The following is a 19,349-nucleotide window of genomic DNA, read 5'->3' as shown; positions in this document are numbered from 1 at the left end:
TTTGTTTTGTTCCGTTTTTGACTATTTGACAGCTCTATCAGTAGCTAGCTTGCGCTATTCTTATATGTCAATCAGTGTCCTGATCCCATTCAGCCATTCGCCGTGTTGACCAAATTCCATAGTCCCAGCTTTTGTTTTGCACAAACCTCAATTTCATTTCCCTATTTTTTCTGATTGTTTTTGTTGTAAATCCCATTCCCAGTGCATGAAAAATCCCATGTTCCCATCCCAAAAATGGCGAATCCCAAGCTGACATTTTTAATACCCCTTCAGGACCCCCTTCCACATATGGGTGCCACGCATTTTTCAATAATTACGTACATAGATTAACACGTGTATTTTCATAACCTTGAAATGGCTACTATGGACTGAAGCTTAGTTATTCGTTTAAAATAAAAATAAAAAATACAGAGAAGCCCTACGTATTAAGAGGAAATTATTTTCAATAATGAGCAATAATGGCAAAAAGCGCCAAAAACTAGACTTTCGTATGAGTTTTGATCCCAATTTTCGTTTTGGGTTAAAACTCAAAACCTTTTTTAAACAGTTAGAAACTGATGTACTATGATAAAATGCCTGTTTGAAGCGGTATTTTCGATTGCACAAAGATGTTTTTTGCATTTGTGTTAGAATGTTGCTTTGTCAGGCTTTTTTTATAGAAAATATATGGGAAATAAGCAAATGAAGGCCTAAACCTCATTTTCGAATAAAATTTTTGCTTTGGGTTAACACTTTGATTCCACTTTCACCGGTCATCTCCACTTCCAAACAAGTTAAACTTTCTGAATAACAAGATTTTAGCCTTGTACAACAGCTTTTCTTCAAGAAAAAAGTTTTTGGCGCTCACTGCTTGAATATGAAAAGAATTCTCTCTTAAACTAAATGCTTGAATACAACGATATTTTTTAAATAGTGAGCTACCTGTTTTCAGATGGCTAGTCTACTGTAATGAATGAGTTTTCACAGTTAGAAAAATTTAAATCTTGAATATTGTTGTATGTAATTTATTGCCGCCTCCCCTAACTCAATATTTTCAGTATTGATTCTACATGAATCGGTGAATATTTGAATGGTGAACTATTTATAAAATTTTTGAGTGATGTATCTTGGAGATATCAAGGTTCATACTTCCAATATGTAATGAGTGTGATGTAATAGAAGTCATTTGAGTTTTTTGTCATCGTTTTGAAACGTAGAATTTGTTGAGCTGAGCTCATTTATACGTAGCGCGTTCTAGTCGACAAGAAACGTAACGATACTGGATGGATCACAAATATGTACTGAAATATTCACGACGTACAGATATTGCCGAAAAGATCTAACGGAAAACAACTGTCGGACTAAGTTGGTCTGTCGTAGGGATCGGAACCTGAAATACGCAAAATGTTGAAACTTCAAGTTGACTTTTAAGAAACGTTTAGCATAAAAAAATATATTTTTATAGAAAATATATGGGAAATAAGCAAATGAAGGCCTAAACCTCATTTTCGAATAAAATTTTTGCTTTGGGTTAACACTTTGATTCCACTTTCACCGGTCATCTCCACTTCCAAACAAGTTAAACTTTCTGAATAACAAGATTTTAGCCTTGTACAACAGCTTTTCTTCAAGAAAAAAGTTTTTGGCGCTCACTGCTTGAATATGAAAAGAATTCTCTCTTAAACTAAATGCTTGAATACAACGATATTTTTTAAATAGTGAGCTACCTGTTTTCAGATGGCTAGTCTACTGTAATGAATGAGTTTTCACAGTTAGAAAAATTTAAATCTTGAATATTGTTGTATGTAATTTATTGCCGCCTCCCCTAACTCAATATTTTCAGTATTGATTCTACATGAATCGGTGAATATTTGAATGGTGAACTATTTATAAAATTTTTGAGTGATGTATCTTGGAGATATCAAGGTTCATACTTCCAATATGTAATGAGTGTGATGTAATAGAAGTCATTTGAGTTTTTTGTCATCGTTTTGAAACGTAGAATTTGTTGAGCTGAGCTCATTTATACGTAGCGCGTTCTAGTCGACAAGAAACGTAACGATACTGGATGGATCACAAATATGTACTGAAATATTCACGACGTACAGATATTGCCGAAAAGATCTAACGGAAAACAACTGTCGGACTAAGTTGGTCTGTCGTAGGGATCGGAACCTGAAATACGCAAAATGTTGAAACTTCAAGTTGACTTTTAAGAAACGTTTAGCATAAAAAAATATATTTTTATAGAAAATATATGGGAAATAAGCAAATGAAGGCCTAAACCTCATTTTCGAATAAAATTTTTGCTTTGGGTTAACACTTTGATTCCACTTTCACCGGTCATCTCCACTTCCAAACAAGTTAAACTTTCTGAATAACAAGATTTTAGCCTTGTACAACAGCTTTTCTTCAAGAAAAAAGTTTTTGGCGCTCACTGCTTGAATATGAAAAGAATTCTCTCTTAAACTAAATGCTTGAATACAACGATATTTTTTAAATAGTGAGCTACCTGTTTTCAGATGGCTAGTCTACTGTAATGAATGAGTTTTCACAGTTAGAAAAATTTAAATCTTGAATATTGTTGTATGTAATTTATTGCCGCCTCCCCTAACTCAATATTTTCAGTATTGATTCTACATGAATCGGTGAATATTTGAATGGTGAACTATTTATAAAATTTTTGAGTGATGTATCTTGGAGATATCAAGGTTCATACTTCCAATATGTAATGAGTGTGATGTAATAGAAGTCATTTGAGTTTTTTGTCATCATTTGTGGATTGCAACACTAATAGCTATGACAGAACAAATTTGCATAACCTTACCGCTTTGTTAATAATAATACTTTATTCAAAATGTAGATTACATATTTTGAAAAGGAAGACATTGAGGTTAGCCCTATATAAGTCCCCTAATTTAAAAATAAATAAATAATTTTAAGAACTAATAATATATATATATATATATGTACAATACTAACTTCAAAAAATGTTCATGTGTTTCTTAAGTCTTGTTTTAAATTTATTTACGTTGGGTTCATCTGTATGATTTACTACGTTATTAGGAAGATCATTCCAAGATTTGATTATTCGCACAAAAAAAGAATATTTGTAACAATTTATTCTAGCAGATTTGGTCTGTATTTTAAATTGGTGATTAGCTCTCGTTTTCGTACTTTTACAAAGTTCAAAATAGTCACTGAAATCTAGACCGTTCATCTTGTGTACAATCTTATAGCACTCAACTAGAGAGAGGAATTCCCTTCTAAGTTGCAAAGAGTTCCATTTGAGTATCTTACATCTGTCTTCATATGCCATCTCTTGTCGTTTTTGACCTAGTGCGATGCGTGACGCTCTTCGTTGTATAGATTCAATTGCATGGATATCCTTTACTAGGTGTGGTGCCCAAACTGGGCATGCATATTCCAGAATGGGACGGACCAGTGATTTATAGAGTATGGAAAAGATTTCCTTATTTCTACTACCCGTGGTACGCTTAACTAAACCAAGGACTTTATTTGCTTTATGTACAATTGCTTCTACATGTTTGGACCAACTTAGATCGCTCGACATTGTAACTCCAAGGTCTTTGTAGTCATGTACGTTCTTTAATGCTGTGTCGGATATGTGATATTGTGTTTTATTCTTATCACCCTTATGAGTTATCCTCATGGCTTCACACTTTTTAGGGTTAAACTTGACTTGCCAATCCGCCGCCCAGTCTTCTAAAGAAGCAAGGTCCGACTGTAGAGCTGTTACATCCCCAACGTCGGTTAGTCGTCTATAGATCTTAGTATCATCAGCAAACAATTTGATGCTTGATGTGGCTACATTTGGAATGTCATTTACATATAACAGAAACAAGATCGGCCCCAGAATTGAACCTTGCGGGACACCCGATGTTACTGGAGACCAATCAGAAAAGGATTGTTGTAGAGGTTTAGAGTATAAATGCTGAACTTGTCGTTGCTAACGCCCTCGCATTTGCAGGAACTTGGTGGAATGAGTTCCTGCAATGGTCAACCAGTTCCCTGGTCCTGATGCTCCACAACACTTGAACTGCGGAGAATATATGTGATATTATCAAACTCGGATAACATTTGCAACACTTGTAACTCATTTAAGAAAGCGAGCAAGGACAAAACTTTTTCTATCGCGCAGCACAATAAAATTGGTTGATAGCACATGACGGGCAGTATTTGCCTGTCATTGTAGGCTGGTGACGAGATTAATTCAGCTGATTGATACCATACCAAGCTAGCAAAGAAAATTATTTAGTTGAGAGCACATGACGGGCATTGTTTGCCCGTAATTGTAGACGGCTGGGAATGAGATTCATTCAGTTAATTGAATATTCTTTTGATGGTTGATAGCTACTTACCTTGAATTTTGAGGAATTCATGCTTCTCTACACTCATATATGCGGTGAACTAGGGCTGCCGAAGCCTTTCTCAACGTATGACACATTGTCGTTTGTAACATCTCTTCTATCCTGCAACTGTAACAAACCTTTTGTTTTGTCGCGCAACACAATTGCGCAGGGGAAGGTTGAGGAACATTGCATGTTTTTCTCAGCAACTTCAGTGTCCAGCAGGTTTCAGCATAATATAGTGAACACTTTAAGATTGATCTACGTACCTTCAATTTGTAAGGAGTTGTTTATCCAGACATTGACCACGTCAATACCCAGTTACACACCTTCTATTTGTTATAAGGTATGTGTACAGATATTGAACACGTCAACATCAAGTTACACACCTTCTATTTGTAATGAGGTATGTGTACAGATATTGACCACGTCAATATCCAGTTACGCATCTTCTATTTGTAATGAGGTATGTGTCCAGACATTAAACCCGTCAATATCCAGTTACGCACCTTCTATTGGTAATGAGGTATGTGTACAGATATTGACCACGTCAACATCCAGTTACGCATCTTCTGTTTGTAATGAGGTATGTGTCCAGATATTGACCACGTCAATACCCAGTTACGCAACTTCTATTTGTAACGAGTTGTTTATCCAGACATTGACCACGTCAATACCCAGTTACACACCTTCTATTGGTAATGAGGTATGTGTACAGATATTGACCACGTCAATATCCAGTTACGCATCTTCTATTTGTAAGGAGTTGTTTATCCAGACATTGACCACGTCAATACCCAGTTACACACCTTCTATTGGTAATGAGGTATGTGTACAGATATTGACCACGTCAATACCCAGTTACACACCTTCTATTGGTAATGAGGTATGTGTACAGATATTGACCACGTCAATATCCAGTTACGCATCTTCTATTTGTAATGAGGTATGTATCCAGATATTGACGTGGTCAATATCCAGTTTCGCATCTTCTATTTGTAATGTGGTATGTGTCCAGATACTGACCACGTCAATACCCAGTTACGCACCTTCTATTTGTAATGAGGTATGTATCCAGATATTGACCACGTCAATACCCAGTTACGCACCTTCTATTTGTAATGAGGTATATGTCTTCTATCATCTCGTGGTCAGGCTCTGAGTTGTAGTCAACGCAGACTCCACGCGGAATTTGGTAACTGTAAAACGCGGTTTGAAATGTGAAAAATGCCAATTGAAAAATGTCGATTGGTAATGATCCGAAAATGACACTTGGGTGTGTATCAGTCTCGTGGTCAGACCAGCTCGTCCCACAAGACTCGGATTTTGGAGACTGTAAAAAGCGGTGTAAATTTTGAGAACTAGAAACTTCGATTCGTAATTATATAAAAAGACTCTCGGAGCCGTGGCCATGCATGTGCGCATGCGGTGGCCTTGATGAACAAAACAAAACCATACAGTAGAACGTATTCTCGACCTAGGGATAACGTCCGAGCGGTAAGACATTGAAACGTAATCTCTCATTTTTTTATGCTAAACGTTTCTTAAAAGTCAACTTGAAGTTTCAACATTTTGCGTATTTCAGGTTCCGATCCCTACGACAGACCAACTTAGTCCGACAGTTGTTTTCCGTTAGATCTTTTCGGCAATATCTGTACGTCGTGAATATTTCAGTACATATTTGTGATCCATCCAGTATCGTTACGTTTCTTGTCGACTAGAACGCGCTACGTATAAATGAGCTCAGCTCAACAAATTCTACGTTTCATCGAACCATTCTTTCTCAGTTAATGGTTCATTGTGATTTTTTATGATTTCGAAAGAACACTCTTTTTTATCTTTTTTTTTTTTTTTACCTAAAGCACCGGTTATTATTCGTCGCCCAGGAAGGGTCGGAGGAAATTGCGACTGATCATAAATATTCACTGATCCCAACCAAAAGAGGCACTATCTTTTTGTAATCCCCTCTCTTGATACCTGTCAATACATGGCGGATTCCCCTCCAGTTATCTAAAAAACGAGCCACCCCCGTCAGCCCAAGAAAATCCTCCAACCCCCAGACGATAATAATGACCGGTGCTAAAAATGTTTTTCAAACCGTCATCACCGTCTGTTGGTTGAGCTGTGGGTGGTGTGGGGACCACAGAGTTGACGTATACACTATAAAGATTAAATCCCTTTAAGTTGCCTGTGGAATTGGCTTCCAAAAGAGCGTTGATTACTAGAAGAAAAAAAGAGAAAACCGATCAATTATTGGAGTATGTGGACCGCGTGGCACTAATGAAATAGTAGAAGATAATATAGGTAAGTTGTAGTGCTTGGGAACGAGGTTATTCCGGGCGAAAGCCCTTGGAATTAAATTCGGAAAAATTAATTTCCGACCTCGCTGGGATTCGAACCCACGACCTTCGGAATTGTACTACCGATGCTCTACCAGCTGAGCTAGAGGTCAGACTGAGAGCTTGCCGGGGTGAAATAGATGTTAGGTCGCAGTAATTATGATGCAAAGATGAGAGTAAATGATGAGTACTCTCATCTTTGCATCATAATTACCGCGACCTAACATCTATTTCACCCCGGCCTGCTCTCAGTCTGACCTCTAGCTCAGCTGGTAGAGCATCGGTAGTACAATTCCGAAGGTCGTGGGTTCGAATCCCAGCGAGGTTGGAAATTAATTTTTCCGAATTTAATTCCAAGGGCTTTCGCCCGGAATAACCTCGTTCCCAAGTACTACAACTTACCTATATTATCTTCTACGATCAATTATTGGTTGGTTTATTATGGACATTCGAAAAACCCGAAAAAGTGGGGAACGAAACCCAGCAGTATCCTGAAACAGCGCCTAGTACACAGAAATGACTAGAATGGTCCAATAAAAGGTAAGATCAAACAAACGTACTAAATAGGCACCTGTAAATACCCTTCCACGTTCAGAAACCCGTTGAAATGCTCAGTACAGTCTGTCCATTTTTATTACGAAAATACGGTATTTAGCATACTTGCCTTATACAGACAGTACAGATATTTAAAAACAAATTTTACTTCAGAGGTGCATAATGGGTACCGGGTACTCCCAACTCTTCTCCCTACATTGGACCCATAAACCTCATATTTCACGTTTCTAACCTATTCTTAGTAGGTCATTGGGAAGTTTATATGATTTTTCGTTTTTTTGTTGTTTTATTTGTTTGCTATTTTTTGTTTACTTACTGATATTATTGTAGGAAGTATGTGGTGGAATGCTGGTGATTTCTTGGTCTACGGTTACAATCATCACTACTATTATACTCCCATTGATAAACTCCTTCACCCGACACTCTTTTACTGCTCCATTATTGAACTTTGCTGTAATGAGTGGACAAATGGCATCTTCACATTGCCTGGCTTTGCTTCTGAATTCCTAAATGAAATAGCGTAATTCACCTTAGGTTATAATCATGAAAACATTCATGTATCAATTTCTTGAGTATAATTTCTTTATCTTTTGGCGACGCTGTAAGAATAGCGTGTGATTGTGATAGCGTGTGTTTAACGTATATAGGTGGTCATTGCGCAGACAACAAATGGAAACAGTGGCTATCGTAGACTATTCGCTACTACACAGATGGAGTCTAACTTTGCCTAAATTTCATTTAATCACATTAAAAGCGAATGGTAGTTTCACGTTGTAATAAATCCTGGGATCGATTCCCGTGTGTGTGCAGCTCAATTGGCAAAGCGATTCACGTGAATAAGAACAATGAGAAGAATAAAAACATTTGCTTACTACTGAATTATTGTTTTTAAGATCATGAGTAAAAGTGCCTTGAAGTCGTGCGGAAATTGTTGCTTTAGCGTAAGGAAGTTTCGCTTTGGTTGTTGACATTTCTCCAGTTGGACTTTGTGCAGTAGAATATGCATCTGCGGATGAAAACGAATACTAGGTCAAGAACCGTCATTAAATAAAGGCGGTGTTACGACGCTAGGTAATACTGCTTGCAAAAGAAATAGCATAGCTACAATGGTTGTATCGAGTTTATGATTCAGGCAACAATTTGTAGACATTGGTTAATGTCAGTCAGTACTACTGGTCTTGTCTCGCATTCTTTATTTCATGACAGCAGTACTACTTTTTCTCTGTTGGTAGTTAACGTTATTCATTGTCGTTTGGCTACTCTTATAAATAATCTTTTCAGTTCCTAAATAATCCATACTATTGTTTTGAAATTAAGTTCGTGAAATAATTTTCTCATTCTCTCATACCTCCAGGGGTCTGGGTACTTCCACTGGAAGATGAAGAGGTTGAAGTTGGCTGAATTGTTCCTAAAAAAATAAAGGAGATATATATAAGAATTATAAGTAGCCTGAGGATTTAAGTTTATTCCATAATTGTGATTTACCATGCTTTTACACCAACCTGTTGAAGTTGCAGCTGTTGTTCCACCGCCTCCTCCATTTGTAGTAGCTGTTGTGCTACCACCTGAACCCGCTGTGGTAGATGCGGTGCTGCTACCTGACCCAGCCGTGGTAGAAATAGTACTACTGCCTGCTCCTGCCGTGGTAGATGCGAGGCTACCGCCTGACCCAGCCGTGTTAGATGCGTTGCTACCGGCTGCTCCTGTCGTAGTAGATGCGGTGGTAATGATTGACCCAGTTGTGGTAGTAGTGGTTCCATTACTTGCTCCAGCTGTGGTAGAAGTGGTTCCACTGCTTGCTCCAGCTGTGGTAGGTGTGGCTCCACTACCCGGGGTAGAAGTAGTAGAAGATGTAGTGGCCGTCGGTGTTCCACTTCCTGCGGTCGTTGTAGTTGCCTGTGCACCTGCAGTAGCTGTAGGTGTCGGAGAAGGTCTAACTGCGGGACAAAGTATTAAAAAACACTGTTATTTCTTGTAAGGTTTGTAGGGTTTGTTACTCTTCGTTAATTCGTTACCGCGCGAAATCAGTCACCAAATCAATCCAAAAGCTTTACAATTTTTCTTTGGAAACATTTGAAGGCCTATTTTTTGAGCGCGAGAAGTGTCGTTCGCCATCAAGGTGTGCCATGATACAACTACGAACTATGAGAGAACTACGAAAATAATATTTTTAAAACAAAAAAGAAGATAATTAGCTGTTTCTATTCCCTGCCGATTGAAAGTTAAGGATTACAATAAATCAGTGAACGATACAAGGACTTTGATAAACAAAGGTTTGTTTGCAGAAATGGACTTATTGTAAGCCCAATTTCATCGTGCATGAAATTCTGTCTTTATGCAAATATGTGCAGGTCCCCCGCGGTTAACCGCTTACTTTACATTTGTTACTAACGTCTGATGAAGGAGGTACGCTCTGAAAACGTTTACAAATTGTGAATTTTTGCAGTTCTTCACTGGCTTATATAGAGAAACATAAGAAAATATTTGTACAAAACGAGATCAAAATCCTGAAACTCATTGACGTAAATTTCAGTTAAGACGCTCGGAGCGTGAGAACATTTCGAGTTTCTGTCTCCATTGAAAGATCGAAGTGTCTAGATACCCGGTACCCGCGGGATCGATTTTCAAAATACTAGATACCCAGCAGCTTTTTATTTCATAAAAAAATCACATCTCGAAATAACTTTCAGGGATTCAAAAGGTTAGGGTTAAGGCTTAGGATTTTTCATGAAAACCAAAAGCTGCCAGGTATGTAGTATTTTGAAAATTGATTCCGGGTGCCGGGTATCTAGACATGCCTGCCTTAGAAAAAAGTGCATACTGTGAATCATTCCTTGAGCCAATCGAATGGAAATACGATTTATTTCGATCACTCTGTATATCTGAACTCAATTCTTCATTGTAGAGGATTTAAAACATTAGAAAGCGGGTCAGGAAATAGCCTGGAAAGAATTGTTATCGGGCTTCCTTTTTATAAACAACTCAGTAGAAAAACCAGTGTTTTCAATGAAAAATCATGTAGGACATCTATGGTCTTTTCGTTCTGACATGCGTTACTGATTAGTGGCGTTAAGAACGCGATGAATCTTACAAGAATATATCGGAATCACAAAAAAGTACTTATATTTTTAGTGAGAATGTTTGATAAACATGATGGTCATCACATATATATTTTCTTTGCCCACTTAAATTGATTTCAATTCGAAAGAGTTTACAAAATTCAAAATTTCTATATTTATTTTGTGTTCATATGTGTATTTTTCCTCATAGTCATAAGTTTGTTTTTTTTGTTTTGTTTTTTGTTTTGGACTTTTTCACCTGCAGAGGAGAGATTTCACTGACGCCAGTGAAGTTATTAACTATTCATGAAATCTATGACTTATTTGGATTTTTTCCTGAAGAGTAGAAATATAAAAAAAATATATTCTCACCTTTATTGCTATATGTTCTATAAAATTTTATTTTATTCTGTTGCCTGATAAAGAATATTTTTAAACAAGAAAAGAGAAATAATAAAGAAATCTCAACCTGAATAAGTATCAATGTGCAGTTTTAGGTATGATATTTAGTAATTAAAATTAAACTTTGAAACTTTTAAAACAAAAGTTAAAATAAAGTACGAAATTCATACCTTCCATCAGCAGAAAACACAATACCAGGGCACAGACCAAGAAGAAAACGTGACTCATTTTGCCGCATGTCAAGATGGAACTTCTCCAAATTTTTATGTCGAACTTAGTTGGGAGGTTTTAAGGAAGCTGGAAAGTTATTTGTCCTTTCCAGCTCATGTACTCATAATAATGGCCTTAACATAAGATCAAGTAGTAAAATACGGAAGCCCGAAGATTTTAAACCAAAGATCATAATCAACATGAAAACATGACGCAAGACGTTGTTATGACAGACCAGGGGTGGATCCAGGGGAGGGGTGCAGGAGGTGCGCACCCCTCCCTGGTTCCACTTTGTTCCCCTACTTCGAAGATACTCAATACTGTTATTTCCTTTTGATTCTAAGGGGTGCACCCCTCCCTGGATTAACTTTGTGCACAGCACCCCTCCCTGAACAAAATCCTGGATCCGCCCCTGCAGACTGTGTCAGAATAGCACTTGGGTTTCCTTTGTTGCACGAACGGGCTTCCTGTGGTTTCCGTCATTCCCAGGGAAGAGCGGGAAAAATGTTGTCCCTATGTAAAACTACGTGCTCGAGGACGAAAAGGACTGGTGCAAAATTCCCTTATCCCTCGATTTTGGGATGCGCATTTTAATCCCACTCCCCCTCCCCTCCAAGAAAAAAAATAAGCTGAATACGATCACATATATTAAAACATCATTAAGACTATATTAGAAATATAAATCCTCATAACATAAAAAACAAAGAAAATCAAGTAGAAATGTTTCATTATTTAGCTAGTTCCATAATTAAATGAGTCTGTAATCAAGAAACACCCGAGGTATTCTTCGATTGCACATTACGTCATCGCGGCAATGTTGGTGCCATTTAACAAAAGATTTCTCATTAGCATCCATTGTTAACGGCACCACAATGGCCGCCATGTTTTTGTCTTTTGACTCTCTTGGGAATGCTTGCAACCCACCAATTGTACAAATTCGAAAATATTCTATTACCACTTAGTATAGACCTACTAGTGGTCTATTTCAGATTCTGCACTCTGATTGGCTGAGCTACTATTGGTCTATTTCAGATTCTGCGCTCTGATTGGCTGATGCGCTACTAGTGGTCTATCAGCGCGCACTTTCAGCGTTCTCGCGTTCTGATTGGTTGTGAGCGCGTGCTTTACGAGAGCACACAGCAAGCAAGCGCACTTTCAGTTGCGTCATCCCTATCTAAAATAACGGTTATTGTAATTTGTGTTTTATAAAATAAATTTAAAAAAGTGCGCGCGCATGCTGTGTGAAGTTATAAGGCACTTGGGGATTGGCAGAACACTAGAGAAGTTTCGAGAAGCACTCAACTACACGTCGTGCTTCTCCTAACACTTCTCTCGTGTTCTGCCAACCTCTGCGTGCTTTATAACTGCACACATTGCACGGGCGCGCGTTTTCTATTTCTTCATTCGGGCTGCGGGTGTATTTGTTAATTTTAGAGCAAGCATATAGGTTAACAATGATCACTATTTCTCCACATTATTTCCTTAGCTTGCTTCTATAAAATTCGTCTCTACAGATATGGCATTCTCTAATAGACCTTAATCCACCTTTTTCCCATTTCAGACCACGTGTCATAGCATAATTTCTTTGTTTTACAGTTGTGCATGAAAAAAACACATGAATAAGTATACAACTCAAACAAAGAATCCTCTCCTCAAGAGAATGAAACGTGATCTGTAAAAGAAAAATATTATGTCTTGGTGGATTATCTATCTGTTATAGGTAAGCACCGGAGCACCGGAGCACCGGACAATCCGCCTCAATAAAAGGGAGATTCAAACTTAAGAAAAAAGTTATATCACACGTCCTCCTTAATAATACATCCTTAGTAAAATGGAGATACATTAGGTTCTTCCTCTACGACAAGTTTGTCGAGCCCATCAGGTGTTGACTCTTCATTCTTCTTCTTCTTATCGTCGTCCTCTTCATCATCAGCATCGCCATCAGAAGATTGTGCAGCATTTTCATTTTCCTTTTCCTTCGCTTCGCCAATGCTGTCACTCGTTTCTAAACCTGATGGCAATTTAATGGCGGGAGAGTGATTCTCGTTGTTTGGGCTTTCGTCATCAACGATTTTGGTGACACTGCTTGCCTAGAATTGGAAATAATAAACTTAGTACGTATAGATTGATTATTGTACTCCAACAATTGCTGCTATGAAGAGAAGAGAAGAGAATAAAATAGAAGAGAAGAGAAGAGAAGAGAAGAGAAGAAAAAAAGAGAAATAATAGAGAAAGAATAGAAGATAATAGACTCAGATAATCGCAGGCATCATAAGACGTCCCCCTGCCGCTTCCGCCCTCGACGGCCTGCTCTGCCTCCCATGCCTCGACTCTCGCCTCTATCCCCGCTCTCCTCTCCTCCCCTCCCTCTCCTCTCCTCTCCGCTCCTCTCCGCCTCCCCTCCTCCTCTCCTCTCCTCTCCTCTCTCCTCTCCTCTCCTCTCCCCCCTCCTCTCCTCTCCTCCCTCCTCTCTCTTCCTAAGTTATGTATACCAAATTAGCTTTTCTTACCTCGTTAACTGACGTAAATGTCTAAAAAGGAAAACAAAAAATTGCATGGTTAAGACTGATTAAAAACCATTAAAGAAATGGTATATTATAATCTAATACATGAAAACGTGCATGCTTCCTATTTTGGCTAATAACAGTTCTTTGTACCAATGATTGAAGCTCTGTTTTTCTTCACCAACGCATAACTTTCCTTTCCTTTCCTTTCCTTTCCCTTCCTTTCCCTTCCTTTCCCTTCCTTTCCCTTCCTTTCCCTTCTCTAATCTTCTCTTCTCTTCTCTTCTCTTCTCTTCTCTTCTCTTCTCTTCTCTTCTCTTCTCTTCTTCTCTCTCTGCTCTTCTCTTCTCTCTCTTCTCTTCTCTTCTCTTCTCTTCTCTTCTCTTCTATCTCTTCTCTTCTCTTCTCTTCTCTTCTCTTCTCTTCTCTTCTCTTCTCTTCTCTTCTCTTCTCTTCCCTTCCCTTCTCTTCTCTTCTCTTCTCTTTTTGTCTGATATATTGATAGTTCTTAGATGTGGCTTTTGATATATCTATCTATCTATCTATCTATCTATCTATCTATCTATCTATCTATCTATCTATCTATCTATCTATCTATCTATCTATCTATTTGTTTTTGTCAAAATAAAAAGGTCTACCTATTGACGTACATAATTCCAATTTACAAAGTATTGGTCGTGATATTATGTGTGTAGCTACCTGAAGCTCTGCCCTGTTGCCTGTTGAGGTTTTCCTCCAGCTAAATGGATCATTTGTATCAGCTCCACCCTGATGGTTATCCACCAATTTCATGTTGAAAAAGCTCACATCTTCCTCACCAATGTGAGACAAAGACCTTGACCTTGATGATCTCTTCATCTTGTTTATCTTAACCTGTAGAAATAATACCATGATGTCTTTACCACAAATTGTTAATTTCTTGCGCGCTGATTGGCTAGCTGACGTTAACGAGCGCGCGCTCTTTCCGTTGATTGTCTTGATTACTATTAAAGGGTGAGGTATTGCTTGTTAGTAATTTTGGTGTGGTAAAATACAAATCGAGGTCCCCTTTTGGCTGTACTCTTATCGAGTGTGGAATGCCGTCGCCCTCGATTTGCTAAATGGACTGGTCAATCTGTATGCACATCCTAAAATATTTATCATAAAGACAAAGTTTGGTGCTTGGTAATTTCTATCGAACCCTGAAACATGGGCCATCAAGTCGGTCAGGCAGGGCATGGCTAATTCATGGTTTAGGATTTGAGAGGGGAAAATCAGAGAACCTTGAGAAAAACCCTTAAATCATAAGATCAATAATATTGTTATGGCTCAAAGTCTTGATGATGATTATTTTTCATACTGCTAATAATAATAACTTTAATATTTATAACGTGAATATAATCCATGAGCTCACATACTATTACCTTGGTAAGTCTAATTGCACACGCGAAACATTGAGACAATCCCTATAGAACTTCAAGTATGATACCTGTACCTGCACTTATCCTCCTCGAGCCTAAATGCCACATAGGGCCTTATTTGTATCTTAGACGTATGTAGCCTGAGTCTGTATATGAGAATATGAACCAGGGATGTTTATGCTTAATTCGTTCAATTATTTTATTTTATTTATTTTATAACTTTTTAAATGGCCATAAGTTCTTGATTAATTATATTGAATTACATATATATTTATATTCCACACACATAAAAACTGATGTCTATTTGTTTTTCACAATAACAAAAACGATTAAAACTTCTCATTTTTAGCAGTCTAAACCACCAACAGAAAGAGCGCGCGATCGTCGTTGACGTCAGCTTTATCTGTCTGTCTTCTTATTGATGATAAAAAAATAACCAATCAGCGCGCGAGAAATTTGTAAGTTGTTGCAAAAATATAAATAGTTAGTTTATCATTGTAAATAGTTGTATTAATTTGTTTTATGTATGCTATTGTAAATCAGTCTTGAACTTATGGAAACGTAGCTATATAAGAATAAAGTTATTATTTATTATTATTATTATTATTATTATTATTATTATATACATACCATTAATACTATCAAAATGATGGTGTAAATCAAAATGACGCCTCCAGCTGCTATGACAACAATCATCCAGAGTTGCAGAAACGGCTCAGACGTGCCCTGCGACGCCCTCGTATCACTGCGTTCATCATTCTTCACCTTTATGACCTTTATCTCTCCCAAGTCCGTAGCCTTTATAAGATTGATTTTAGTGCTCAAAGATTCCTCATCAACAGAAGAGGTTTGATCAAAGTAGACTTCGAACTCAAACTGGACGCTTCCTTTGAAGATCCTTAGAATAAAAACTGCGATGAAACCTTCCAGGTTTTCGAGTTCTTTTCTTAAGACATCTTCTAGTTGCTTCGTGAAGTTTTTGCATTCTTCTGTGTACCGGAAAGCATACTTCTCGTTCCATTCACAACCAATCGAAGCGATTACTGAGAAAACTCTCGAAGGAGTCTTTGTGGTATCTGAATATTTAAAAAAAACATTTTATCTGATTTTCAGTGACTGTATACAATATAAAACTTTGTTCGCACTACGCAATTAGGATTTATTCAACGGCACAGAGTCTTAATTAAAACTACTCACCCTCAGTTGTAGGAGTTGGCTTCGTTGTGGATACAGGCTCAGTCGTAGATGGAGTCTCGGTCAGCGGTTCAGTAGTGGTTGTTATTGTACCAGTGAAAGATTTAGTTGTGGTTGGTTTGAATGTTATAGAAGCGGAAGTTTCAGTGGTAGTAAACGCAGCTGTTGAGGAGGGTGTTATTGTGCCAATAGTAGATGGAAGATACGTACTTTCAGTAGTGGATGAACTTTTTGAGGTAGTGAACTTTGTATCCTTAGTCGTGGCCGCAGGTGTAATAGAAGAAAGTGTTACTGTATCAGTAGTAAGTTTAGCTGAAGATGTAACATAAGTATGATCTACGTTATATGATGTCTTAGTGGAAAATATTGTAGTGGTATTAGTAAACTTTATATTAGTTGTGGTAAATATGATGGAAGAAGTTGTAGGAGTAATGGTTAGTGTTGTGAGATAAGTACTAGGTGTTGTAGTAGTAGTAGTAGTAGTTGTGGGGTTAGTTGAGATTGTTGTAGGAGTTGTGGTAAGTGTTGTAGCATTCGCTTTAAGTGTTGTAGTAGTTGTACTTGGTGTTGTAAGGTAAGTGGTGGGAGTTGTAGCAGTGGTGGTGGGTGTTGTAGCAGTGGTGGTGCGTATTGCAGCAGTGGTGGTGCGTATTGTAGCAGTGGTGGTGCGTGTTGCAGCAGTGGTGGTGCGTGTTGTAGCAGTGGCGGTGCGTGTTGTAGCAGTGGTGGTGCGTGTTGTAGCAGTGGCGGTGCGTGTTGTAGCAGTGGTGGTGCGTGTTGTAGCAGTGGTGGTGCGTGTTGTAGCAGTGGTAGTTAGGTTCCTTGTGAAAACAGTTGTGAATGTTGTAGAAGAAGAGGTTAGTGTTATAGGTTTGGTGGCGCGTGTTGTAGAGTTAATTTTTGGTGTTGTAGAAGTAGTAGTTGGTGTTGTAAGGCTAGTTGTGCTTGTTGTAGAAGTAGTGATTAATGTTAAAGGACTCGTGGTGTGTGTTTTAGAAGTATATGTTAAGCCAACAATAGGTGATGTACTTGTAGAAGAACGTTTTGTTTCGTTTATAGATACAGATGGAGTAGAAAAATCAGTAAGACTTTTTGTTAGGCTTGAAAGAATGAAAGAAGATGACGTAACAGGTGAGGTACTTGGAATACTATGAGATGCCTTTGAACTGCTTATTGCTAGTTTATAAATAGATGTTGTATAAGATACTGATGTTGTGTTAGAAGGTGCACTAATGGAGTTGATATGTGAAGCGGTACTTGTTATTGTCAAAGTGGTAGATACATTGATCGTCGCTTTATTACTTTTAGTGTTAGAAGATGGTGTTATATCAGTCGATGAGCCTAACGCAGGCGTAGTACTCACTGGAAACGCTGTAGCTAGACAAATGCATAAAAAAATACATTAGTTTTTTAATGTAAGAATCAATATGGCTCTCTTAAGGTACACAACACAGCACAGCACAGCACAGCACAGCACAGCACAGCACAGCACAGCACAGCACAGCACAGCACAGCACAGCACAGCACAGCACAGCACAGCACAGCACAGCACAGCACAGCACAGCACAGCACAGCACAGCACAGCACAGCACAGCACAGCACAGCACAGCACAGCACAGCACAGCACAGCACAGCACAGCACAGCACAGCACAGCACAGCACAGCACAGCACAGCACAGCACAGCACAGCACAGCACAGCACAGCACAGCACAGCACAGCACAGCACAGCACAGCACGGCACAGCACAGCACAGCACAGCACAGCACTCCATCATTCAGATAAATCAAATACTACCTTTTATGTCAACATCAATACATATGTCACGCTTGGCAGCTTTTTTTTTTTTTTTTTTTGTACTTCCTCTATCCCCCTCCCCTCCCCCCTTAGTGTATATTAGACTATCTCTCTCTCTATATATTACCTATACATACGATTGATTTCAATCTGTCAATCAAATTTGTTTGTCAAAATACATCCGTTTACTTATAGTATGATGATGTTTCGTTTGGTGTTAAGACAAACACTCATTGGGACTGAACCTGTCTGAACACGAACCAAGGACTTGGCATTAAAACCTCGGTCATGTCATGTCCAAAAAGCAAATAATGAATCAAAAGCCAAATAAATTTCTGAAAAAATTATAAATGTATCAATTGCTTATATTCTCATAACAATACAATAGAACGCATTTTTAAACAAAGTATTTATATTTGAACTAATTTTTTTTTTTTTCAAGAAGAAAAACATTTATTTTGGAAGTGATCTAAAGATGTTGATTGCTAAAGAAGCCGTACTTAGCCATCATAAACAATTAACTTATTTCCATTAAACAGTTAGTGAGCTTTAATAAAGGTATATAAAACCTACTATAAATTATTTCATTCATGATATTTTGCTCTAGGCTTTTCAGTTCAACCTAGCTCCATTCTGATCTCAAAAACCCACTGGAATCCAGTAAATCGAAAACACTATATATATTTATATGAATTTGAATCGTTCAAATAATTTTCTATTTCTGTATCAGATTTGAAACCAAAACATCTTCTTTCTATATTATAAATATTTTTTATTTTTATCAGTGCATTAATAGCTTTTTGGGAGGATAATAATGTACTATTTCAAATAACTAAATGATTCATTTCCGCATCCAAATTAAGTGCACTGTGAAACTATCTCCGGTAGAAATTGAGCAGTCAGTTACAAAAACGAGACTTTTTAAGTTCCACTTACCGCTTGAAGTATTAGCAAATCCAGGTTGTAGCGAAAGGACAAGAAAGACGAGACATCCAAATATCATTTCATAATCCATTGTTTATCGAGAAACGAGTTCACTTCAGGAGATACAACAGTCTCAGTCAACAGTTGCTGCAAATGGCAGATGTCGTTGTTGACTTGGGCTGCGTTTTCTAGGCGTTTTTTTTAAGAACTCTCAGTTGATGACAGAGCGGGTTACAGACTTGTGTTGTCGGTTTAGTGGATAGAATCCAAACAGCTCTGAAAGCGACAGTAGAGCGCTTAAACACAATACGGAGATGATAAGTTGTATGACTCGAAAATGAAAAGAGTTTTCGGCATTCGAAATATTTGCATAGTATAAACAATGTCTGATAAATTAATGCAGACAAAGTCAGGAAGTTGATATAAGTGACCTTTAGGGAACACGTATTTAAGAAGAGGTATTTATATATTTGACATATGGAAGTGCGATAGTTAAAGGAAGAGAAAAGAGGAGAGGAGAAGATAGCCTATTGTCTGGTGAATTAATGCAGCCAAGAGTAAGGAAATTGAGGTTGATCTTTAGGGGCATGTGTCCAAGATGAGGTAGTCAATATTTGA

At 37.9% G+C, this 19,349-nt stretch overlaps 2 protein-coding genes across 3 annotated transcripts; both read right to left on the bottom strand.

The window, feature by feature from the left end:
- Window positions 1-3,911: 3,911 nt before the first annotated feature.
- Window positions 3,912-11,221, bottom strand: LOC116306603 (uncharacterized). The gene is made up of 7 exons (XM_089026566.1): window positions 10,875-11,221; window positions 8,746-9,180; window positions 8,592-8,651; window positions 8,116-8,249; window positions 7,560-7,749; window positions 4,362-6,570; window positions 3,912-4,039 (listed from the first exon to the last, which is right to left on the bottom strand). The coding sequence occupies exons 1-6, from the start codon at window positions 10,930-10,932 to the stop codon at window positions 6,356-6,358; spliced, it is 1,092 nt and encodes a 363-aa protein (XP_088882692.1). The 5' UTR covers window positions 10,933-11,221; the 3' UTR covers window positions 3,912-4,039; window positions 4,362-6,355.
- Window positions 11,222-11,558: 337 nt separating this feature from the next.
- Window positions 11,559-19,101, bottom strand: LOC116306573 (uncharacterized). 2 transcript variants are annotated; one of them, XM_089026565.1, is made up of 7 exons: window positions 18,744-19,091; window positions 17,315-17,389; window positions 16,016-16,324; window positions 15,449-15,894; window positions 14,118-14,291; window positions 13,425-13,445; window positions 11,559-13,004 (listed from the first exon to the last, which is right to left on the bottom strand). In XM_089026565.1, exons 1-7 carry the CDS (start codon window positions 18,820-18,822, stop codon window positions 12,738-12,740), a joined length of 1,371 nt encoding a protein of 456 aa, XP_088882691.1. In that variant the 5' UTR covers window positions 18,823-19,091; the 3' UTR covers window positions 11,559-12,737. The 2 variants fall into 2 exon arrangements, with proteins under 2 accessions (XP_088882691.1, XP_088882690.1); XM_089026564.1 differs by having other exon boundaries at window positions 16,016-17,389; window positions 18,744-19,101.
- Between the last annotated feature and the right edge of the window lie 248 nt (window positions 19,102-19,349).

This window comes from Actinia tenebrosa, unplaced genomic scaffold (assembly GCF_029948245.1).
Source record: "Actinia tenebrosa isolate PJP-AT-01 unplaced genomic scaffold, QUT_ActTen_1.0 PGA_scaffold10__47_contigs__length_13832649, whole genome shotgun sequence".
Classification (NCBI taxonomy): Eukaryota; Metazoa; Cnidaria; class Anthozoa; order Actiniaria; family Actiniidae; genus Actinia; species Actinia tenebrosa.
The sequence above is the reverse complement of the archived record's forward strand: the minus strand, read 5'-3'. Positions and strand labels throughout refer to the sequence as shown.